Genomic DNA, 23,970 nt, shown 5'->3' with positions numbered 1-23,970 from the left:
TTGGCGCCGTATGTTGCACAGGTTCTCTGTTCCTCCAAACGCTAGACTCCACCTTTCTAGCCCCGGTTTCTTCCAAGGAGCCTTCGCACCATTTGTTCCTTCTGCCGGACATGCCCTTCTACTGCAGGCCTCAGCGGCAGGGTCAGCGCCTCGGAGGCGCGTCCCCTTCTGCACACTGTCTTCCACCCTGCCTTCTGCAGCCCGCTCGTTCTGGCTGCACTACCCGCTGCCTTGTCCTCCTGGTACAATTCCGCCGGCACAGAATCTGCGCCTGCAGGATCACCCCGCACGCCATGAGCGGTAACTGCACGAACCCATCCCCGCAACTGCCCTGCTCGCGAAGCCACCTCCGCCCTACGGGTGCCCACGGCAAGCCGCCAGAGCGTGCAGCACCCGCGCACCCTTCCTCCAACCCCGCCGCCGGGCCGCCCGGGACCCTCCACGTAGCAGCCGGGTCGGGAGCCCAGCGACCCGGGACGCCACCAGGCCCGCAGCCCGCCCGGTGCGCACGCGCACGGAGAGGGGCGGGCCCGCGGCCGCCTTAACCCTCTCCGCGCCAGCCAGCAAACTGCTCGCACGAAGTAGCCCTCCCAGCCCCAGAGAGCTGCCAGCTTGATGGCCCCACGAGGCGTGCAGCCCGCCCGGGGCAGCCCTGGTCGACCCTCCAGAGTAAGCGCCCCGACGCCTCTTCCTAAACAGGCCTTGGCCCTTTAACACTCTCGCTCGCGCCCATTGGCCGAGGGGCTCGACGTCATCGCTGCGCGCCGGACGACCGCTCCTTCCCGCTCCCTAATCCTGACGCCAGAGCCGCGCCGCCCTCTGAGGCTGAGAAGAGCGGGAGGAGGTCGCGGCGGCGGGAAGATGTAAGTACCGGGAATCCGACCCCATCCGAGCTTTGGGGCCCGCCCGCCATGTTCGGCGGGGCGCATCGTGGAGCCGGCCTGCTCCTTGGCCACGTGGTGGTGACGGTGGGGCCTGTGGCGTCGCTCCGGGTTTGAGAAGAAAGAATGTGGCCCGGGGCGGGCTGAGTGGGAGGCGCCGAAGCTGCGGCCCGGAAGTGGTCGGGGCCGCGGCGGGCGGAAGGGCGCCCTCGTTTCCTCGGCTCTGCAGCGGGACCCGTGAGGCCCGCGGGATTCGGAGCGGCCGGGAACTCGGCCTCCGCCGTCCGGGCCCTCTCACCGGGCTGGAGACCCAGGCCTGCAACGCCGGGCCCTGCCCTGGAAGCGCCCGCGGCCCGGCTCCTGGACTGGGGAGTTGTGAGTGAACGCGGACGCGGGGCGCCGAGGTCGCGTGCGGGGCCGGGGCCGGGGCCGGTGGGTACGAGATGCGTTTTGGGATCCCCTGGGTGACCGACTGACCCTCCCTTTGAAGCCATTAATTTCAAACATCGACTCCACGAACGTCTGCGGGGTTCCTGTGTGTCGTTCCCGGTGCTAGCCCTTGGGGATACGGCCCCTAATGTCTTGGAGCCCAGTTTGACGGTAACCCCAAAAGAGAGGATACGGAAAGGTTAAATCGACGGAGCAGAGGCGTGGCCTTTTCCAATCTCTCATGAATTGTGCCTGAAATGTACTTGTAAATGGAGAAGGTGCTCCGAAGATGTGAGCTGAAACGCCATGTACTCGAGATATGACTAATTGTTCTCTCCTATTTTTGGCTGTTGGACGCGCACCTTTCCAGAGGATGGGGGAGGTAACCACGGTCCTGTTACCTGCACTTGTGTAAACATAATCAACCTTTGCTTTCTAGCCCTCTGGCCACACCCAGAAAAGCCTTCCTTTACTCTGTGGTCTTAATTGAATTTTAAGAATAAACGCTGGTGCTTGTTTTCACAAACTACAAAGAGCAGATCTTTAGGACTGGGGTAGGGCCCTGGAATATGTATTCTAGGTCAGCTGTGTAATAAGGTAGCCTCTGGCCACACGTGGCTACTGAGTACTTGAAATGTACCTAGTTCAAATTGATGTGTTTAACACGCTTAGCATGGGGAAGCATGGATATTTTATTAATCATTTTGTATGCTGATTGGTGAAAAGATTATGTGTGGGGTGTAGTGTGTCAGATAAATACGTTACTCAAAGTTAACTTCATCTGTTAACTAATGCTTTTTTGGAACGTTGCTCCAAGAAAATTTTAGAGTACTCTTGTAACTGGCTCTCTTTCTATTGGACAGTGCTACTCTTGGTGATCATAATGGGGGCAGTCCAGGGACCCCTGCTGATCATTCAGAGGCTGTGTGACTTAAGAGCCAAGAGTTTGCCTCAGAGAAAAGCCTCCAAAGCCTTTCTCCTAATATTAGCTAACATCTGTTGAGCCTTAACTAGGTCCCCAAGACTCTTTTATCGGTTACTTTTGTTTATATTCCTGACAGCTATGAAGTGTAGGAACTGTCTGTCTCTCCTTAATGCTGATGAGAAATTGAGGCTCGGAATGATTAAGGGATTGATACAAAGACACAACAAAGCTTTGAATCAGACCCCAAGCAGGGGAACTTCGGACTCTTAAGCACTGACTTATACTCACTGATTGTCCAAGCAAGCCCGCTACAATGTTGCTCAGTGTTACAGACACCTCACTGAGTGTCTGTAGTGCCTTTTTTCTTTCTTAATTTTGGCTTATTTTTGTGTGTATGCCGTCTCATTTTAAGACGTAATGTCTAAAAAGACTTCACAGCCCTGGAAAAGAACAGTGCACTCTTATTTGTCTGTCCACAGCTGGGCACTCTTTCTTGAGTCAGAAATTTATCCAGCATTTTGGCAGCACTGCGCACATGGAAACAGGATTCCAATTGGTGGGCTGTGTCCAGGTTACTTACAGGAAGGTGAGATAGGAGTAGTTGAGGCTAACGTCCCGAGATCTTTGCTTCTACAACTCAAGCAAATTGCGCAAAACCTCACTGGAAATACTTAAAGGCAACAGCCCCAGGAAACAGAGCACATAATGAATTAATAGTTTGTTCTTGAGTAGTTTTTACTGATGACCTTTTACTGAGTACATGCTGCAGCTCTGGAACTTAGCTAAACCCTTACATGTGAATGCATCCATTTCCAAAAATGGGAGCATACAGAAAAGCTGAAAAAATTTAGTGCGCCAAATAGTCACAGAACCACCACCTAGATTCTACAGGTTACATTTCTGTTATGTTTTGTCTCACTTTACTACTTTTTAAATGTTCATGGGGGACGTTTCATTTGTTTGGTTATTAAATGTTTTGATACTGGTACCAGTCACTTGAAATGGTTTTTGCTTCCAGTCATAATATCTATCCAATGTATCCTGCAAAGATTCCAGCAGTGAAGCGGGGTCGAATCCTGTCACTTAGGGTTTGCTCTGCCTGCCAATGTGCTCCTGTAGTGTCTCTAAAGGACTGTAGAGGGCTTACCGCAAAACTGGTGAGAAACGGGCATTGTGCTACCTGTCAAAGAACAGGACCCCACCACCCACACCATTGCTTAAGAAAAAGACAAGCTGAGCCGACAGTTCTTCACGTGCCTCCTGTGGGGGCAGGATCCCCGGAGGAAATGGACCCGGCCCAAGTGTTCCTGGCTTGGTAGATGCACACTGCTGACTGTGTTCCTTGTTGCCTGCTCCTATGCTCAGCTTTTGACTGCAAAGTAGATTTGTTGCCTTGCCAATTTACTCTGTGAATCCTTTTATCTTGTTATTAGGCTGCACTTTGGCGTAAATTGCAATCGATTAGGGATCGTTTCTCAGACTCAAGTTAGACGTGAGAGTTCAGATAAGTGAGGCCGCCATTGCTGCTTTGAACACCTCAGAAGGGGAGAATGGATTTATCAGGAGTGAAAAAGAAGAGCTTGCTAGGAGTCAAAGAAAATAATAAAAAGTCCAGCACTAGGTAATCCTTCTGTCAGATTTTTCTAGTGCTACTTTCGGGGTGCTCGTTGTTAGGGACCCTCAGAAAGGGGGACATTGGAAATATCTTGAATTTTACAGTGAAAGTGTCCTAAGCCACAGACCCTTTTGCTCTGTGGTGGTCTGGGGATTCTGTAGCCCTTTGCATCCCCTTTTGGGTTGTGCTGTGGTTTCAGGGTTCAGCCCAAGGGGCATGTCATCTCACACTCTCCCTCACTGTCCAGGGCGCCTTCTCCCACCAAACGCAAAGACCGCTCTGATGAGAAGTCCAAGGACCGCTCTAAAGATAAAGGGGCCACCAAGGAGTCGAGCGAGAAGGATCGTGGCAGGGATAAGACTCGGAAGAGGCGCAGTGCTTCCAGCGGGAGCAGCAGCACCAGGTGGGGCTGGCAGGTCAGGGCCTTGTCAGGGCCTTACTTCCAAGGCCATGGCCCTCTTCTTTCCCAAAGAGCCTGCAGAGTGTTCTTTCTTTTTATTGATAAAGAAAGCACTCAGATTACTAATTTATGGCAGACTGGTTTGGGCTTTGCTCTGATCATACAGAGGACGGTGTTGGTATGTTTGTTTGTTTTCTTTTTTGGAGGCATTAGGAATGCAACATCTTGAGTTATGCTTTTCTCTCGCGTGCTTTTGATTTGGAGTTGTGGTTGGATCATCCTAGCCTGGTTCTTTCCTTTTCCTTTTGTTGAAAACCAGCCTGTGTCAGTCAGTAGCTGCCTTCCAAGCTGAGCCGGGGGCTCTGATTTCCCAGACTGCTCCTTTTCCTCCCAGTAGGCAAGGCTTCTGTGTAGGTAGGAAGCAGTCCTGTCACTGCATGGTACATATGCTGTTTCTGTCCCTGCAAGGGCTTTGTTAGGATGGGGCTGGAGGGTGTCCGTGGGTGCTGGGGAAAGCCTTGGGGCTTGAGAATACGAGCCCAGTGGTTCCCCTTGACTTGTCTGCGGTGAGGCAGCACTGCTTCTACTGGTGACCCCTCCCTCTTGGCCCTCAGGTCCCGGTCCAGCTCTACCTCCAGCTCAGGCTCCAGCACCAGCACGGGCTCCAGCAGCGGCTCCAGCTCGTCTTCGGCTTCGAGCCGCTCGGGAAGTTCCAGCACGTCGCGCAGCTCCAGCTCCAGCAGCTCCTCCGGCTCCCCGAGCCCTTCTCGGCGCAGACACGACAACAGGCGGCGTTCCCGCTCCAAGTGAGTCCCCTTCCAGCCCCTCTTCTCCACGGGGGACTGGTCAGTTCAGGGGATTACCTCCAAAACTCATGAGTTATCTGGGACCTAAATTTACAGACTGGGGCTATAAGATTACCATTAGTTATTACTAAAGTAGACCAAAAAAGGAGTTTCACTGTCTTAATAGGATTTTGTATTTTTCAATTAGGTCCAAACCACCCAAAAGAGACGAAAAGGAAAGGAAAAGGCGGAGCCCTTCCCCTAAACCCACCAAAGTACACATTGGGCGGCTCACCAGGAATGTGACCAAGGTGAGGAATCTGCTTCTGTCCAGTGGACATTGGGGTGATTCTTGCAGATGTTTAAAATGGAAAACGAGAAGCCCGCCTCTGCCAGAAGGTAAACGTAGAATGCAGCATTTCTGGGGACTGAGTTGGTGGCATGTGACCAAGTAGAGCACTGGTTACTTCCTTTTAACAGAATATATTTTGTGTGTGTGCTTAGGGTGCTGAGGGTGTGGTCATTGTGTGGCGAGTTCTCTGACTTCTACACAAGTGATGGGAGGGTGAGCCTAAGTGACCCTTCTTCCTCCCTAGGATCACATCATGGAGATATTCTCTACCTATGGGAAAATTAAAATGATTGACATGCCTGTAGAAAGGATGCACCCCCATTTGTCTAAAGGCTACGCCTATGTGGAGTTTGAGAATCCAGACGAGGCTGAGAAGGCGCTGAAGCACATGGACGGAGGTAAGTCCAGCCTTGCTCTGACCTGTCTCAGACCAGCTGCCCACCATACCTGGTGTGATGAGAACCGATTTCCAGTCTGGCTGCATGTGAGAATTTCCTTGGAGCTCTGTCAAGATTCCAGTTCTTACTCAGTGGGTGTGTCTTTACCAAAAACATGTTTTACAGAGCATTATTCTTGAAAAAGTATTCATCAAATATGAATATATTAGCATTTTAAGAATATTTCAATCTGTTAAAACTTAAGGATCAAATGAACGATTTTTTTTTTTCTTCACAAAGTATTTGACTATAATGAAACATTTTTATATGGGAATGTTTTCTTTAATCCTGAGTTACTCTCTGTTTTGCTAAAACTTAGCATTTTTAAGATAACTTTTTTTTTTTTTTTTTAAGATAACTTTCTAAATCCACAGATTTTACCTCTTCCTAAAATGCATCCTAACTGTTGATGACGTTTACAGCCACTTTGTATTGGCTTTGACAACCTTTGAAGGACTGAACATTTGCCAGTCGTTTTGCATCTCGAATAGGCAGCATTTTAAGGAGTGTAGGTTTCGATGGACCCTTGCTGCTTCTGTCCTCCAGGCAGCTGAGCTGAGCCAGGAGTGCCTGAGCCCCACGTGGGCTGCCAGGCCGAGTGGGGGGAAGAGTCTGAACCCCTGAGAACCTTGGCATCCTTGGAGGCCCTTTTACATGTTTGAAAGATAATTGCCCTTGAACCCTGGTAGAGTTTGTATAGTACAAAATTTTCCTTGGTACTTCTAAGTCTTTCAATCTCCTTAAATCCCCCTGGAGTGTTTTTAGGAGTTCAGCATAAACTGGGATCTGTCACTGTGCAGGCATCAACTCCTATTGAGTCACGCCTTTGTTTTAGAGATTGTCAGTCTTGTGTTTGATGGAGTCTGAGCACTTGCTAAAAATTTTGGAGGCTTAGACACATTCAGTATGTGTGTGATGATAAATATTCCACCTTGTCTTAAGATTCTGGTAGGACTTTTTCTCTGTCTCTTTGTATTGTGCTGAATGGAACCGATCAGTCTCCAGAAAGAAATGGAAGGGCTTGGTTTTTACTGGCAGGTAGCTAGAGGATAAGAGAAGACAATGGCATCCTACTCCAGTACTCTTGCCTGGAAAATCCCATGGACAGAGGAGGCTGGTGGGCTGCAATCCATGGGGTCACGACTGAGCGACTTCACTTTCACTTTTCACTTTCATGCATTGGAGAAGGAAATGGCAACCCACTCTAGTGTTCTTGCCTGGGGAATCCCAGGGGTGGGGGAGCCCGGTGGGCTGCCATCTGTGGGGTCGCACAGAGTCAGACATGAGTGAAGCGATTTAGCAGCAGCAGGTAGAGGATGACCTTTCTCCTTTTTTTCCCTTTTTTTTCTTTGTTGTTACATAGTCAGTGCCCATGCAGTACCTTAACCAGGAATAGCTTTTGGCCTGGGCCTCCCTGGTGGCTCAGATGGTAAAGCGTCTCTCTGCAAAGCAGGAGACCCGGGTTCGATCCCTGGTTTGGAAAGATCCCCTGGAGAAGGAAATGGCAGCCCACTCCAGTATTCTTGCCTAGAAAATCCCATGGATGGCGGAGCCTGGTAGGCTACCATCCATGGGGTCGCAAAGAGTCCTACGCGACTGAGCTACTTCACTTTCACTTTCATGGGCCAGGGCCACCTTAGGCTGTATCTACTTAAGCCTTTCAAGTATGTTCTGAACATAGGTGCACATCTTGGATTTGTACTGACGTGAGTCAGTACCTCAGAAGTTCTCTTGAAAGCAGAAACTGAGAAGGTAGAAGAGCCTGCCACCCACCCTTGGGAACACACTGGCTGTGCTTGGTGCCCTGGGATTGTTGGGTTTCTGCCTCAGTTTCCTTCTTACTTTCTCTCCCTGAGACCCTGCAGGCTCCTCGTGCCCCATTCTGAGCTGCCTCCCCTCGCAGTTCTGCAGTTTCATTCACCTGCGTGGCTTTAGTACTGGCTGTGCACAGACTCCCCTCCCTGAGGCACGTTTTGCATGCTTTCTTTAGACAGACTTGAAGTCTCCTGAATATCCTGTCCTTTGTTTCTTACCCGCGAATTAGTTCCTTCTTTGTCTGATGCAACCCTTCCCCCCCCCCCCCCCCCCCCGCCCTCCACCCCCAAATCACAGCTCATCCTTTACCTGACCCATTAGCGGGCTCCCAGGATTGTCCCTCCGTCATCCCTTGAGTTCTTATAATTTCACCCCATCTCTGTCCTGCTGAAGCCCGACTGGTCTCCCTGCTCCTCTCTCCTGCCCCCTTCCCGTTGCTTGCAAGGACGACGTCCAGGGGCAGCACCCGCTTCCAGCTCAGGGTGGGAGCACAGCCCTCCCCTCGCTAAGCAGGCTCTGGCCTGTTCTTTAGGTGCCAACCTGAGTGGGCTTCCCCTGAAGGCTATCCAGCGCACCGAGATGGAGTCCTGGGTTGGGGTCCTGCCCCCGTGGGTCTCCTGATGAGACCTCCAGTGAGAGCGATCATGAGCTGCTTTTTCTCTATGACCAGAGTGTGTTGTCCTTGTTCCCTCAGACTCCTTTCTGTCTTGCCCACCAGGGTAGGTGCTTGTTAGATAGGGATTTTGTGACTCTACCCTTTTTTCAATAGGACAAATCGATGGCCAGGAGATCACTGCCACCGCTGTGCTAGCTCCCTGGCCCCGGCCACCGCCCCGGAGATTCAGTCCTCCCAGGAGGATGCTGCCGCCACCTCCTATGTGGCGCAGGTCACCCCCGCGGATAAGGAGAAGGTGGGTCACTCTGGAGTTTCATAGGGGGCTGATTAGGACCAGTTTCCCTGTATTTATTGACAAAACAAAGTGAGGGGGCAGTGACTTCAGGGCCTTGTCCAGCCCTGCCTGCCCCCTGATGGGGGTGGGGAAGCAGCATGGGTACTGGTAGCCTTGGAGGTCTCGAGTTCCTTCCAGCCCGGGAAGGGAAGAGCTGCCCGACTGAGGGACCTACAGAGGTGCGGCCCCTCCCTGCCCTCTGTGAGAAGACCCGAAGGGTCAGAGGAGTAGGGAACAGCCTTGGCAGAGGCCGGGGTTGAGCCGTCCCTCCTCTGCTAACGCTGGCCAGCTGCACCGCACGGCCCGCGGAGACAGAACCCTTAGTCTCCGGAATGGTTCCGGCTTCCCCAGGGCTTCTGTCGGCGCCACCCAGAGGGATCTAGCTGTGTGACTGGCAAGTTAGAGCCATGCCGCTCTGTGTGAAGGCTGCTGCAACCCTGTGGTCATGGGCGTGGGTTTCCGGGTTTCCCCGTCTGACACTGTGTCTCCTCTCCCCGCAGGTCACGCTCCCCGCGCCGTCGCTCGCCCGCGCGCCGTCGCTCCCGCTCGCCAGGCCGCCGCCGCCACCGCAGCCGCTCCAGCTCCAACTCCTCCCGATAGGCGGGGCCCGGAGCTCCGCCCCTGCGACTCCCTCCCACTGCTCTTGTTGGTTTCCAGAGGGGTCACAGGGAAGAAATCCCTCCCTCGGGGCAGGCTTCAAGGTGGAGGCAGCGATCAGACGTTTCCCCAGCGGCAGGGTTCTAGCGGCAGGAGTGTTGTGGGTCTGGGGTCGTGCTTGTAAAGATGCTCTCCAGTTTTCTAGCTAGAGCAATTCCACGTTTCTAGTTCCTGAGAGTCAGTTTAGTGGCAGAGCCAGCAGGGGTGAGCAGGAGACTCCAGGTGGGGGGATAACCCCAGCCTGGGAGCCCACTTTCCCATTCCACAGATGACCTGGGGCCGGTCTGAGGGCCCCACAGGAAACGCGTGCTTTTAGGCAACTGCTATTCCTGTTAGCCTGGCCCAGCCTGAGTCCTCTTCTAACCTCTAGGGTCAAATACCACCCCCACCCCCATCATCTGCCCAGAACGGTTCTTTACACACGTAGCCGTGTGCAGGGACACACACAGAGACCCCCTCTTTCTGAAATTGTTGAGAGCCAGCTCTGCCAGGTCATCACAGAACCCCACCCTCACCCCAACTCCACTGTGTTGGTATTCTTGGTGGTCTTGCTGGTTACCTTGGCAACGTGTACATTGCTTTTTCAGCTTTTATTGTACAGTCAGTACTATAAATTTTGTTTTGAGTTTTGTAACTTTGTAGCATTTTAGATGATGTTGTGTTTGTACTTCGTTGTGTAGATTAAAAGAACTGTGTTGAATAAACCTAGGATTAGAGTGCAATGTCTGCCGGGTTCACTGCCTCCTTCCTGCCCCTTGCCCCCAAAGGCCGCGTCAGTTATGAGGGAATTAAACACAATTGCCTAAAATAAATGTTTGGTTTCATTTCCAAAGTCATAGCTGCAAAACACTTTAACCAGGAAAACTTTGAACGTGTTTATCTTAGTTCCCTGGCCAGGATCCTGCCTCCTGCCTTGGGAGCACAGTCTTGACCACTGGACCACCAGGGGAGTTATCAACTGTGTTCCAGGAGCCTTGAATTCTGCCCGACCAAAAAGGTGGATCTCATTCACTACTGTGTTAGATGGCCATGGAAAAACTTTCCCACCTCAAAAACGGGTTTGTTCCAGAAGTAAGAACGCTTAAGACCCTTGGCCCTTACTGTGTCCAGCGTTTTCAAACTGAATGCCAGCACAGTGTGTGCTCAGCAGGATTGAGGGCAAAGGGAAGCTGTCGCCTCCTCCACCCCCAGGAGGAGAGGTGAAAGGTCAGTTCTCTGTCACCAGCCTGTTATGCCCCCATGCCCCCGGCTAAGCTAGCAAATCTGGTCGCCAGCAGGAAGTGGCGCTCTAGTGCCCACGCTCTGCGGGGTGGCCGGAGGGAGGTCCCCGCAGCTCCTGGCCACCGCTGAGCGCAAACCTCTGGCTCCGTGACTTACGTGCGGTCGCATCTACCCAGACGTCCTGCTCCGCGGAGCCCGAGGCTCCGCCCTGGAAGAGCGGCCCGGGCCCCGGGGGCGGGGCAGACGGCAAGATCACACCCCCGCGCCGCCGGCTGCCCATTCTCGGCCAAGATGGCGCTGGCGTTGGGAGTGCGCTTCCCCGCGCGCGCCCTGCTCCGTCCTTGTGCGTGACCGGCGCGGGGGCGCGGGGGCCCGGGGGCCCGGGGGCGCGGGGGCGCGGGGGCCCGGGATAACGGATCTCTCGCCGACCTCCGCAGGGTCGCTGCTCCGAGACACGACCCTTGGGCGCTCGGAGCCGGCGGCCGACGGTGGCCGCGGCGGCGGGGACGGCGCGCGACTCTTCGGAAGCCAGAGAGTGCTGGTGGAGCCGGACGCGGCCTCAGGTAAGCGACCCCGAGCGCCCGGCATCCCCGCGGTGGGGCCCCGCCCCCGGCTCCGGACCCAGACCTAGAATGCGGACCCGGGAAAGCGCTCGAATTTCTAAAGATCCCGAGATAAAGCCTGATTTTGAAGTAGGTTTCTGTTGAGTTCAAAGCTAAGGGTCATCTCCAGTCGAGTTGTTTCACCACGACCACCACCACCACCACCAGCCCCCACCCCAGTTCATTATGAAGATAAACATGTTTCTGTTTTTAAAGTTTGGGGTATGTGCTCCTTATATAAGCTATTAACTTGGGAAGTGAAAATAATTGGAAGCATCATGGAATAACATTTTTAACTTTTTAATACTCCCAGGTGGCACAGAACCCAGCAGATATTTTTTAATTACAGCCAGGAGCCACAAGTAAAATCACTCCTACCCACCCCCATCAGAACACCTCTTAAAAGTCTCCAAGGTGGGTAAAAAAAGAGGTAGAAAGAGCACTTTTGAAAGAGAAAGCTGTGCTTTCTCCACCAGAGAGCCCTTCAGAGCTAGGTCCTGAGTGGGCTTGGGGGCAGAGACAGACAGATTCACATTTTAAGATAAGCTGTCTTGTGGCCTCCCACCTCTGAGCCTCCTAAACATTGCCGGCTTATCCTGGTAGGAGGTTGAGTTTGAGGTCAAAGCCAAGCATGGTTCTGTCCTCATTGCCAGACCCAGATGGCTTTCAGGCATGTTGAGACTTGGAGGAATTAATGGAGTAAAAGTGCGTTATAAAATGTTTTCATTTAAGTGCCAAAGTGCTATCATGTTGATGTATGGCAGAAACCAACACAATATTGTAAAGCAATTATCCCCCCATTAAAAATAGTATTTTTTTAAAAAGCTGATTTTGGATTCTGTTCAACATTCAAGAAACATTTATTTTGTACCCACCCCATACCAGGAATGTGATTATTTACCTGGTGATGTCCAAGTCCATTTGTTCACCTTTGGTCTCTACCTTTCCCCCAAACTCTTAGATATTGTCTCACTAAACAACAAAGATCCAGAGTCAGCTTCAGAAACAGCTCCGCACCACGTTTGGGGAGCTCACTTCTGAAAGTTCTGATTGATTCTTCTGCGTAGGATGACATTTCTGAAGCCCCTAGGGTCTGCCCTTGGGCCAGGCAGTGGGAACAGACGACCTCACCCAGGCCAGTAGCCGCACTGTCCACAGGGGCAGGCCCTTCACTCCCGCTTTTCCTGTTGCTGGCAGAATGAATGTATAAACGGAGAGTTTTAAGAACATCCGGCCCCTGATATTCTTACTCTTGATCCTTAAACAAGTATGAACCAGAACCCCCAACTGGAGTTCTTTCTCACACGTCTAGTTCTTAGAGTTGCTCACTTACAATAAGGCCGTCTGCTCCCATGAGGATGTCAGACTTGGTATCTGGGAGAAAATTGGACTGATATCATCGTGAGCTCTTCATTTGTTTTGAACATTGATTTATTTGGAGCGGAGGCATTGTTTGTGAGGGAAAAAAACGTGTCATGTAGGTTGTCTAAAAGTAAAATGCATTTAAACCCCCCAAAAAAGATCAACAAAAATGTGTATGTGAGTGCTCCCAGCAGCATTACCCTCAACAGCCAAAAGATGGAACTAACTCAAGTATCCACTGGCCAGTGAATGGATAAGCAGAACGTGCTGTACACAGACCATGGAAAGTTATTTGACCTTGAGAAGCAATGAACCACTGACACCTGCTACTTCATGGATGAACCTTGAAAACATTCAATGAGAGCAGGCACACACAAAAGGTCACATATTTTCTATGATTCCGCTTCCATAAAATGTCCACAGTTGGCAAGTCCTTAGGAACAAGAAGGAGATCAGTGATTAGTGATCCCTGGGTCAGAAAGATCCCTGGAGGAGGGCATGGCAACCCATTCCAGTATTCTTGCCTGAAGAATCCTATGGACAGAGGAGCCTGGAGGGCTTTGGTCCGTAGGGTCTCAAAGAGCCGGACATGCCTGAAGTGACGTAGTGCACAGGCATAGGGGCTGGGGTGGAAGGAATGGCAACTGCAGATGTGTACCGGGTTCTCTCTATAAGATCCGTGAATCTCACCTCAATTTAAAAAGCCCGGCAGCTGTATGTCTTCCCATGGCCTTCCCATAGGTGACTGGGGGCACCCTTCTTGTGCTGGCACGAGCTTTGTCCTCTTTGTTTTCAAATTAGGGGTAGCCGTGATGAAGTTCAGGAATCCCCCCGTAAACTCCCTCAGCCTGGAGCTGCTGACGGAGCTGGTCATCAGCCTGGACAAGCTGGAGAACGACAAGACCTTCCGCGGCGTCATCCTAACTTCCGTGAGTGCTCTTCAGCTCCCCACAAGGCCCCAAGCTCAGAAAGCCCTCCACACACATCACAGGCTGGAGAAAACCCAGGCCGCCCAAGTGCAGGTGTGATCGCAGGCCTTCCAGGGGTCATAGCCCTGGGTGTGACTTGAAGGAGCCAGGATGTGGGCAGCTAGTCCACCCACAGGCGACTGATGCCTCTGTCCCTGGCTGCCTCCCAGGCCCACGTGGTTGTGGGGCCAGGCCCCGGGGCAGACCTTGGTGTTCCATACCCGGGCCTGGATATAGGTGAGAGTGGGTTCCTTTAGGCAGGGGTGACCTTGAAACCATGCGACTTCACAAAAGTCTGGACCTTGTGTGGACTTGGTTTTCAGCAGCTTCCTGGCGCCCAGGCTCGCCCCCAAGACTGTGCTTGTTCCAAGAGCACTGCTCCCCATCCCTCTGCAGGCAGGTCCTAGAGCCGAGGTCTCAGAGGGCGGGCTTTTTCCTTCTGGATCCTCCTTGGACCCGACAGTCTTAGTCGCAGGTTTACATCAGTAGGCAGACAGCAGTGCACCAGACAAAACGCAGCATAAACCATATGCCTGACAAAGGCTATGAGAAAATGAAAACCTCCTGGCAGAAGACTTTTTATGCCTGCGACATCCAAGAGAACAAGCTAGAGAGCCAGTTTTCATTTCCTTGCCCACACTGAATGGCAAGGATTAGTAGGTAACTACCTGTGGAAGTCAAATGGCTTGTTGACAGATTTTCTTGGCATGGGTTTCTACCTGGAAGGAGGTGTTAACTTCATATGTGAGAAAAAGTATTGACAGTTGCACAAACCACTCCTTTTCTGCTCAACATTCAGAAAACTAAGATCATGGTATCCAGTCCCATCACTCATGGCAAATAGATGGGGGAAAAATGGAAACAGTGAGAGACTTTATTTTGGGGGGCTCCAAAATCACTGCAGATGGTGACTGCAGCCATGAAATTAAAAGACACTTGCTCCTTGGAAGCTATGACCAACCTAGACAGCATATTAAAAAGCAGAGACATCACTTTGCCAACAAAAGTCCGTCTGGTCAAAGCTATGGTTTTTCCAGTAGTTGTGTATGGATGTGAGAGTTGGACCATAAAGAAAACTGAGCGCCAAAGAATTGCTGTTTTTGAACTGTGGTGTTGGAGAAGACTCTTGAGAGTCCCTTGGACTGCAAGGAGATCAAACCAGTCAGTACTAAAGGAAATCAGTCCTGATTATTCATTGGAAGGATTGATGCTGAAGCTGAAACTCCAATACTTTGGCCACCTCATGTGAAGAGTTGACTCATTGGAAAAGATCCTGACGCTGGGAGGGATTGGGGATAGGAGAAGGGGATGACAGAGGATGAGATGGCTGGATGGCATCACTGACTTGATGCACGTGAATTTGGGTAAACTCTGGGAGTTGGTGATGGGGAAGGCTGGCATGCTGCAGTTCATGAGGTTGCAAAGAGTCAGACACGACTGAGCGACTGAACTGAGTCAACCCCTATCAGGTACAATCTTGGCCAGGTAATCTAGCCTCATTTAGGGTTTTGCTTCTATGAGATGTAAATCTCAGCCCCAAGTCCTCTTTCTTAAAAAGTACGATAAAAGTCTCCTTTCTTTCCAGGTAGCTGCATGGGCATGTAAAAGAAGGAGGGCGTATTTTGAGTGTGTACATATGTTTATAATTCTTCCCTCACAGTTTTTCTCCATCCCCCCAACTTACATAAAGGCCAGGCAGTGTTAGAGTACAGTTTAAGTTTTTCCCTTTTCAGCCCATCTGTTTTTTCAGATTTCCAATTTTTAAGGATACAGTCCAGAGGTGTTTCTTCTGGCTTAGAAGAGGATCCTCCCATGTTGAAAACCCTTCGGCTGAGAGCACTCCTAGAAATGAAGTCCCGGGTCCCAGAGGCATTTCACCAGGAGGCTTTTGTCAGAAGGGGTTCGAGGGTCCTCCAAATGCCTTCTCAACTTCTGGGGTTTTGAGTGTCCTCTGCTCTCCTGTCGATTCCTAGCCAGCCATCTCTGGTCATCGGTCCCTCACACGAGGGGTTCCCCAGAGGGGCCCTCCCAGCCAGTGCCAGGGTGCCGCCAGGTCTCTCCGGAGGGGGATCTGCTGTCTCTGACGTTCATGCCTTATGATGTATGTAACAGCGTCCCTGATGTGGGGGTGACCTGCTTGAGATTGTGCATGTGAAAAGGCAGAGGAACCAGAGATCAAATGGTCAACATCCGCTGGATCATGGAAAAAGCAAGAGAGTTCCAGAAAAACATCTATTTCTGCTTTATTGACTATGCCAAAGCCTTTGACTGTGTGGATCACAAACTGTGGAAAATTCTGAAAGAGATGGGAATACCAGACCACTTGACCTGCCTCTTGGGAAACCTGTATGCAGGTCAGGAAGCAACAGTTAGAACTGGACATGGAACAACAGACTGGTGCCAAATAGGAAAAGGAGGACATCAAGGCTGTATATTGTCACCCTGCTTCTTTAACTTATATGCAGAGTACATCATGAGAAACGCTGGGCTGGAGGAAGCACAAGCTGGAATCAAGATTGCCAGGAGAAATATCAATAGCCTCAGATATGCAGATGACACCACCTTTATGGCAGAAAGTGAAGAGAAACTAAAAAGCCTTTTGATGAAAGTGAAAGAGGAGAGTGAAAAAGTTGGCTTAAAGCTCAACATTCAGAAAACGAAGATCATGGCATCTGGTCCCATCACTTCACGGGAAATAGATGGGGAAACAGTGGAAACAGTGTCAGACTTTATTTTGGGGGGCTCCAAGATCACTGCAGATGGTGACTGCAGCCATGAAATTAAAAGACGCTTACTCCTTGGAAGGAAAGTTATGACCAACCTAGACAGCATATTCAAAAGCAGAGACATTACTTTGCCAACAAAGGTCTGTCTAGTCAAGGCTATGGTTTTTCCAGTGGTCATGTATGGATGTGAGAGTTGGACTGTGAAGAAGGCTGAGCGCCGAAGAATTGATGCTTTTGAACTGTGGTGTTGGAGAAGACTCTTGAGAGTCCCTTGGACTGCAAGGAGGTGCAACCAGTCCATTCTAAAGGAGATCAGTCTTAGGTGTTCATTGGAAGGACTGATGCTAAAGCTGAAACTCCAGTACTTTGGCCACCTCATGAGAAGAGTTGACTCATTGGAAAAGACTCTGATGCTGGGAGGGATTGGGGGCAGGAGGAGAAGGGGATGACAGAGGATGAGATGGCTGGATGGCATCACTGACTCAATGGACATGAGTTTGAGTGAACTCTGGGAGTTGGTGATGGAGAGGGAGGCCTGGCGTGCTGTGATTCATGGGGTCGCAAAGACTCGGATACGACTGAGCAACTGAACTGAACTGAACTGAACTGAAAGCCTAGGAAGTGGGCTGCTTGGACGTGGCCAGCCCAGTAGGTAGTCACAGTGTCTGGGCTGCCAAGGCCTGGAGGGAAGGAGATCCTGGAGGAACTAGAGCTGGACGCAGTGGGAAATGTCATGGGGCCAGGACCTGAGGGCCTCGAGCTGGGAGTGTCCCCACGGGGTTTTTGGACGTAGAGTAAGGGGAGAGACTGGACAGCGGAAGCACCCCAAGCCCCCTCCCCATCTGTTATGGTGGTCGCGATAAAACTGGGGAGAGCCCGATGGTCCCATCTGAGACCAGCAACAGTGAGTTTGGACAGTGTTTCCCACGGAATTTAACACACCCAGTGAACCCAGTTAGCTTTGGATCTCTCTTTGGGGACGTCAGTTTCAAAGTTAACCTGGACGTCAAAAGAACTGTAATTTCAATTTGATATTTGGAAAGTCCACCCAAAATCTCACAATGTTATAGATAGAATAGATAGATAGAATCGTAGGTTGATAGAATCGAGGTGACTGTGAAACAGTTATTTCTTGATCTAAGGTGAAAAACAAAAAGATTTCAAAGGTCATTACAGATCACTTAAAGGCACAGAAACACACAATCTGACGTCAAACGCAGCATTCCAGGAAAACTTTGTTCTCTTATGAGAGACAGAAACCAAATCACGTCTTGCATCAGCTTGCCCTGAATAAAACCCATTTACCCAATTAAATTGATTTCAACCTTGGAAAGTCCTGACCACATAAAAACTCTGTTCTCCATGTTTCTCTTCCGGAGGCGTTTTGCAGCTTTCATCAGCCATGCTTTGTCCCTTGCTCTTTCTGTTGAGAAATAACCAGCTTTAGGACAGAATCATTCTTTTTCCTTTAACAAACAAAATGTATCTCTGCTCCTCATACACCCTTCTGAAAACACACGCCCAACTTTCCTTAAGCTGCCATGAAGGGCCTTCTGCACTGGCATTCTGTAGGTTAGCAGGGGCCATCTCAAGGTAGCACCAAACGGCTTCTTTTCTCTTTCACAAGAAGACAAAAGTAAAAAGTAGGTCAGCTTACACATGCTTAGCCAGCAGTGTTCTCATTGTTTCATCTTATTGGAAATGGTCCTTGAACCCAATGAATTCCTTTCATTTTACTTAGTTTTAGTTTTTAAGTTACCAACATTGGGAGGGACTGCTTTAGATGTATGCTTTCAACACAAAACTATTCCTCTAGAGTTTACCAAAAAGCTGTAACCCCACTTACATTTACTTAAAAATGTAATCATGTCGGGTTTTTTCCCTGGTGACAAATTTTATAACAGGAATAGTATGCACTTCCTTTCAGTAACCCTGGTGCTGGTGCTACTGCTAAGTCACTTCAGTCGTGTCCGACTCTGTGTGACCCCATAGACGGCAGCCCACCAGCCTCCCGCATCCCTGGGATTCTCCAGGCAAGAACACTGGATTGGGTTGCCATTTCCTTCTCCAGTGCATGAAAGTGAAAAGTGAAAGGGAAGTCACTCAGTCGTGTCCGACTCTTCACGATCCCATGGATCGCAGCCTACCAGGCTCCTCTGTCCATGGGATTTTCCAGGCAAGAGTACTGGAGTGGGGTGCCATTGCCTTCTCCATCAGTAACCCTAGGTACAATGAAAGTGTTATACTTAATGTGAGTGACTCTAAAGTACAGGTCTGTGTTAATTAAACCCACAAGCTTAAGCCAGCACTAATACCAGATATTAATTAAATATTGACTATTTTCCCAGATCACAGGAGCCCAAAATGTATTCTGATGAGCCTCTTCTATGTTTCTGAGAATATATAAGGGCTTAATTGCCTTTAAGCTAATTGAAGACAGCCCATTTACAAGTTAATTTTTACATAAAGACAGAACCAGAGGCCTCATAGTTTTCCAACTTGAATTTAAAATGCCTTCCCCGCACCACCACCACCACCCCCCCCAGCATTTTCCCTTCATTCTGAGGGACTACAGATGAATCAGGTGGTTCCTGAGCATGCAGTCAGAGCAGTTCCATTGCAGAGGCAGAGGGGGGAGAAACGAAAACTCCTTTCTTTCTGTTCTTTAAAATCCCACCAAGTAACCCAAGGTTGGAGTCTCAAGCAGTGTTTGAGATAATACAATACAAGGGCTGCTTTTGTATTTCAAGGCTTAAGTCCTCCACCGTGCCCACATCAGCAGGGCAGCTGGACAGACTAAACGACCTAAGGTGAAGATAGCAATGACAAAAGCTTATAGACACGGGCAAGTTTTCCAGATTAAAAAAGGGTGGGAGTGCAGGTATGAGGACCAAGGGAGAGGTGAAACGGGAGGGACAGAAGACTGAAAGAGAGCGGGGCCTTCCAGCCGCTGCCCGACGTGAGGACTGAGCCTGTCACTCTCACGACTCTCTGGGCAGGGATGGCCCACTAGGTCAGGGTCTGCACGGGTGAGGCTAGCCTCTCCGGCCTCTGCTGGCCGCAGGTCGAGGTGCACCGTGGGCGGCCAGAGGTCTCGCCAGCCGAGAGGAGTGAGGCTGTGGCTGCCCGGCATGCACTCTCGAAAGGAGAGGACAGAGAAGAGACAGAGAAACAGCAGGAGAGGGGAAAGGACGAGGAGGCAGAGACAGTGTTGCCTACGAGGGACCTGAGCCCCCAGGGTCAGGAAGGCAGGGTTCAGGTGGCCACTTGCTGCCCACCGGGAAGCTGCATTCAGGGGCCCCAGAGATGCCCAGATCCCCGCCGCGGAAAGGGATGAGCCACACACTGGGGGCCATAAATCTGATACCAACCAGGGTTCTTGACCTTGCTCATCCAATAGAAATTGACTAGAGGCTCGACAAGAAATTCAGGCAAGGCTTTATTAGAGCCCCTGCTACAATGGGGTCGGGGGAGGGAGTGAGAATAGACAGGAGGTTCCCTTGCTCACTCGCTCCTGACCTCAACCCGCTGCAGAAGAATCACTGAGGTCGGAAGTCACAGAAACAGGCCAGCCCCCATGCCTTCTGTCTGGCAGAAGTCGCCCCGGCTGGCATCGATGCAGTTGCTTCGCTCGCATCCAGAATAGAATTCTTTGCCTTTGCTTCTCTCCAGTGCCAGGACCATGGGCCGCACTGTCGGCCTGTCCACTTCGGTGCTGAGAATGTGTGTTGAATTTGGGGGGCAGCGGGGAGGAGGAGCCAGGGGCCCGCGGTGGGAAGAGGTTAAGGAGGAAGGCTGGAAAGCTAGACGGCTGTCCTGCCACATCCTTGGAGCAGGGCGGCTCACCACCCCCCCCCCCCAAGATTCTGGCAGGTGACGGCCCAGCTTCCCATCCCCAGGGGTGCTTTTTAGAGGCAAGAGTGGCACGTGTTCCACGCAAACAAGGCCAGCCTGCAGGTGCCGTGCACACATGGGCACCATGTATATGAGAGGCTCAGGGTGCGTTTACACCTGCCCTGCATTTGGCTACAGTCAGTTTGTATGAGGATGTAGGGGATGTCGAGTGTGGCCACCCCTCATGGACACTGGGGGGCAGGTGGGGGGAGGGCTGTCGTCTGCAGCAGCCCGTGGCGACCGTAGCCAGCTCTGCTTAGCGATCAGTAACCTCACAGCAGCCTCGGGCGCCGGACATGCTCCAGCAAGGGCTTGTGGGAAACCCAGGCGCGGGGTCCCCTCCTGCCCCAAGTGCCCTGAACCTGGTGTCCACACTGGGAGCACTAGTCCCCTCTGTCTTGGTCTGCACCCCCACCCCAGCCTTCAGTCTCATGAGTTATGGCCCGTGGCGGAGGGGAGGGGTGTCTTGACCGCTCGCTGCTCCCTCCTTCTCTGGTGGGTCTGTGGTTTGCTGGCCCTTTGGGGTTAGCCAGAACGCTTGTCCTCTCTGATGTCAGGAGCCTCCCCGACCTCTGGCTCCTTTGCCTGGGCCGTGCGCATGGGTACACAGAGCCTGCATTTTATGTCCCTGAGGAGGACCTGACCCTGCTGCCTGCCCGTCCTGTTTGAAGCTGGAAGGGGAAGAATATGGCAGGCCAGGGGGTCCCAGCTGAGTCCCCGGAGCCCCCAGCTCAGGGCATCTGGGGGCGGCATCCTGCTGCTGAGCGTGACCTCAGCTCCTCTGGCCCTCGAGTGCCTGTACACCCCCTGGGCCCCTGGGACAGACTCTGACGGTGCCCCCACCCCCCAGGACTGCCCCAGGGTCTTCTCCGCCGGCCTGGACCTGACGGAGATGTGCGGGAGGAACCCGGCTCACTACGCGGAGTACTGGAAGGCCGTGCAGGAGCTGTGGCTGCGGACGTACCTGTCCAGCCTGGTGCTGGTTGCTGCCATCAACGTGCGTGTTCCTCCTGGGGGGCCACCTGGGTTGCTGACTGTGGGCCAGCCCTTGGGGTGGGTGGACGTGGCCCTCCCTTAGAAAGCCCTCAGGGAGGAAGGGGGCAGTCAGGGAGGCCTGCAGAGGTTGTCAGTGTGCCGTTACAGACCAAGTGAGAAGAGAGGGTCACGTGGTGGTTGTGAATGGGGACAGAAGCCAGGGCCCATGGTCACCTCTGGGGAGCATCACTTTGGCCTAACCTAAGGCAAAGGTGGGGCAGAGGCCGGGGCCCTGAGCCGGCTGGAGAGGAGGGGCTGGGCAGCCAGCCACCTCCTCGTGGACAGTGGGTGCGAGAGATGAGGACAGTGATGGCCCCGGGCCATCTGGGGCAGGAGTGAGGTGACAGCCCAGGCCCGATGTGCATTTGGCGTCTGAGGGACCGGACAAGAGCAGAGAGGAGAAGCCGCTTGCAGCCCCAACGTGAGCCTGAGGGAAGAGGGGTGTGCGGGCTGATGGGTGAGCAAGTCCTGCTGTGCACACCCCCAGACGGGGTTGGTGCAGCACGGGGAGGGGGAGGGAAGGGGGCTGGAGGCACCCAGGAGCTCACCACTGCTGGGAGCGTGCACGGGGCAGCTCAGAGGTCTGGCTCTCCCTACAGGGAGCCTGCCCCGCGGGGGGCTGTATCATCGCCCTCGCCTGTGACTGCCGGGTCCTGGCTGACAACCCCAAGTACCACATAGGGTTGAACGAGACCCTGCTGGGCATCACCGCCCCCTTCTGGTAAGGCCAGGGGCCAGGCCCACCACCCCCACCCCCTGGCCAGGAACCCCAAGCCCCCACTCCAAGTCGGGTGTCTGTTTCCAGGTTCAAAGATGCATACGTGAACACCATTGGGCACCGCGCCTCGGAGCAGGCCCTGCAGCTGGGGTATCTCTTCCCGCCGTCAGAGGCTCTCCAGGTGGGCCTAGTGGACCAGGTGGTGCCGGAGGACCAAGTGCTGAGCACGGCACTCTCAGAGATGGCCCGGTGGCTGGCCGTCCCAGGTGAGGTGCGGGTGGGGGTGCCCGTGGGCCGGCAGAGCCCCCTCCTCTCTCAGCCTGAGGCTCCTCGTAAGCCCAGGAGTTCTCAAGCCATACACAGATGAGCCGCTCACAGTAGCAGACTGACTTTGTGTCCTGAGGCTGGTATAACAAGTGACAAGACGGGGAACTGAGGGGTGAGGGCGCTTAGGTGCTTAAAACAAGAGAAATGCATTCTCGCACAGTCTGGAGGCCAGTCTAAAATCAGGGTGTGAGCAGGGCCTTGCTCTCTGCAGAGGCCCTGGGGCGGCGCCTTCCTGCCTCTTTCATCTTCAGGGGCTCCAGAGACTCCTGGACTGAGGCTGCATCACTCCAGCCTCTGTCTGTGTCTTCACACACCTTCTCTACATGTTTCTCTATCTCAGACCTCCCGTTCCTTCTAAGGACACCCGTCCCTGGATTCAGGCAGTGGTTATGGTGGTTTAGTTGCTAAGTCGTGCCCGACTCTCTGCAGCTCCACAGACCGTAGCCCACACAGCTCCTCTGTCCATGGGATTTCCCAGTCAAGAATACTGGAGTGGGTTGCCATTTTCTTCTCCAGGGGATCTTCCTAGGTCTCCTAGGGTCCTGCATTGTGGGCGGATTCTTTACCAACTGAGCCACCAGGGAAGCCCTCTCTGGATTTAGGGCCCGCCCTAAATCCAAGATGACCTCATCTCAGTTACCTCTGCAAAAACCTTTTTCCTAATCAGGCTACTTACACATGCCTTTCCAGGGTCCACTAGTCAACCCACTACACAGACAACTGGAAACGGCTCTTAGGTTCCACATCTGGCGATAAGAGTGCTTATGTCAGTGACAGTAGAAACCAGGGGTCACCTGTCTGTAAAGGGCCAGGGAGATGCCCGGCTTTGCTGGTCACACGGTCACTGCCATAACCACAGCACCGGAGTGAGGCCTGTGGGTGTGTGAACTAGGAAGTGTATCTAGTGTTACTGGAACACCACGCCACTGAATTCTGAATTTCAGATGATTTTTACATGTCACAAAATACTAACCTTTAAAATGTTTTTCCCACCATACATAAAAATGCAACCACCGTTCTTAGCTCTTGAGCTTTGGGGGGCCAGGTTTGCTGATGCCTGAATACCACATAGCCAGCCGTTAATGACGTGGTAAAGAATAGTTAGCGACACAGAAGATATTCCTGAAGCTATAGCTGAGGGAAGATAACGGGCTGACAAGGCAGTTTTCACAGTATCATCCTGTACATTTTTAAAAGCAGTCGGCGGACAGCAGGGGACGGGTGGTTTTCCTTTTCTTCCTTTGCTCCCTTGAGTTTTCTGCTGGCGTTTCGGCTGGAACCGTCTGGGGCAGCTCGGCAATACTGCTGTCCCGGCGCAGAGCCCAGGTCCTCACAGGGGGGCCCCATCTTCTTCAGATCACGCACGCCAGCTGACCAAGAACATGATGCGAAAGGCCACCGCAGACCGCCTGCTGAGGCAGCGCGACGCCGACATCCAGAACTTTGTCAGCTTCATCTGCAGAGACTCCATCCAGAAGTCGTTGCAGGTGTACTTGGAGAAGCTCCGACAGAGGAAAGGCTGAGGGCAGGGCTGCCTGCCGGGGTTTTGGCTGAACCCACGCTTCTGGGCACTGTGGCTCTAGAGGACTTAAGTCCAGTCTTTGCCCATTTAAAATTACTTCCAGCTCTTTGTTTGGCCCATCTCCCTAGAAGGCCCTGATCCTCACAGCCATAGTCCCAAGACCTGCTGCCACTCCCAGGTGCCCTTTGTGCCTGGAGGGTAGGCAGGGGCACAGCTGGCAAGCAGTGTCTTGACTGGGGATAATACACTGGCAGGCGGGCCCCTCCTGGACCTTGGCAACGTCACCATTGAGCATGCATGCTGTTTTTTCCCAGAGCAGAATAAAGCCCTCGAGTGTCCCGTTCCTGGC

At 52.4% G+C, this 23,970-nt stretch overlaps 2 protein-coding genes across 5 annotated transcripts; both read left to right on the top strand.

The window, feature by feature from the left end:
* Positions 771 to 9,968, top strand: RNPS1 (RNA binding protein with serine rich domain 1). 4 transcript variants are annotated; one of them, XM_018040423.1, is made up of 8 exons: positions 771 to 863; positions 3,669 to 3,856; positions 4,098 to 4,253; positions 4,865 to 5,056; positions 5,244 to 5,346; positions 5,632 to 5,785; positions 8,409 to 8,550; positions 9,090 to 9,968. In XM_018040423.1, the coding sequence occupies exons 2-8, from the start codon at positions 3,786 to 3,788 to the stop codon at positions 9,187 to 9,189; spliced, it is 918 nt and encodes a 305-aa protein (XP_017895912.1). In that variant the 5' UTR covers positions 771 to 863; positions 3,669 to 3,785; the 3' UTR covers positions 9,190 to 9,968. The 4 variants fall into 4 exon arrangements, with proteins under 4 accessions (XP_017895912.1, XP_017895915.1, XP_017895913.1 ...); XM_018040424.1 differs by having other exon boundaries at positions 797 to 1,256; positions 9,090 to 9,639; XM_018040425.1 differs by lacking the exon at positions 771 to 863 and adding an exon at positions 1,285 to 1,692 and having other exon boundaries at positions 9,090 to 9,639.
* ECI1 (enoyl-CoA delta isomerase 1) lies at positions 10,699 to 23,965 on the top strand. The gene is made up of 7 exons (XM_018040613.1): positions 10,699 to 10,810; positions 10,905 to 11,030; positions 13,233 to 13,360; positions 20,870 to 21,016; positions 21,654 to 21,775; positions 21,860 to 22,038; positions 23,456 to 23,965. The coding sequence occupies exons 1-7, from the start codon at positions 10,759 to 10,761 to the stop codon at positions 23,620 to 23,622; spliced, it is 921 nt and encodes a 306-aa protein (XP_017896102.1). The 5' UTR covers positions 10,699 to 10,758; the 3' UTR covers positions 23,623 to 23,965.

This window comes from Capra hircus, chromosome 25 (assembly GCF_001704415.2).
Source record: "Capra hircus breed San Clemente chromosome 25, ASM170441v1, whole genome shotgun sequence".
Lineage (NCBI taxonomy): Eukaryota > Metazoa > Chordata > Mammalia > Artiodactyla > Bovidae > Capra > Capra hircus.
Note: the sequence above shows the minus strand (reverse complement) of the source record. Positions and strands in the feature narration are given on the sequence as shown.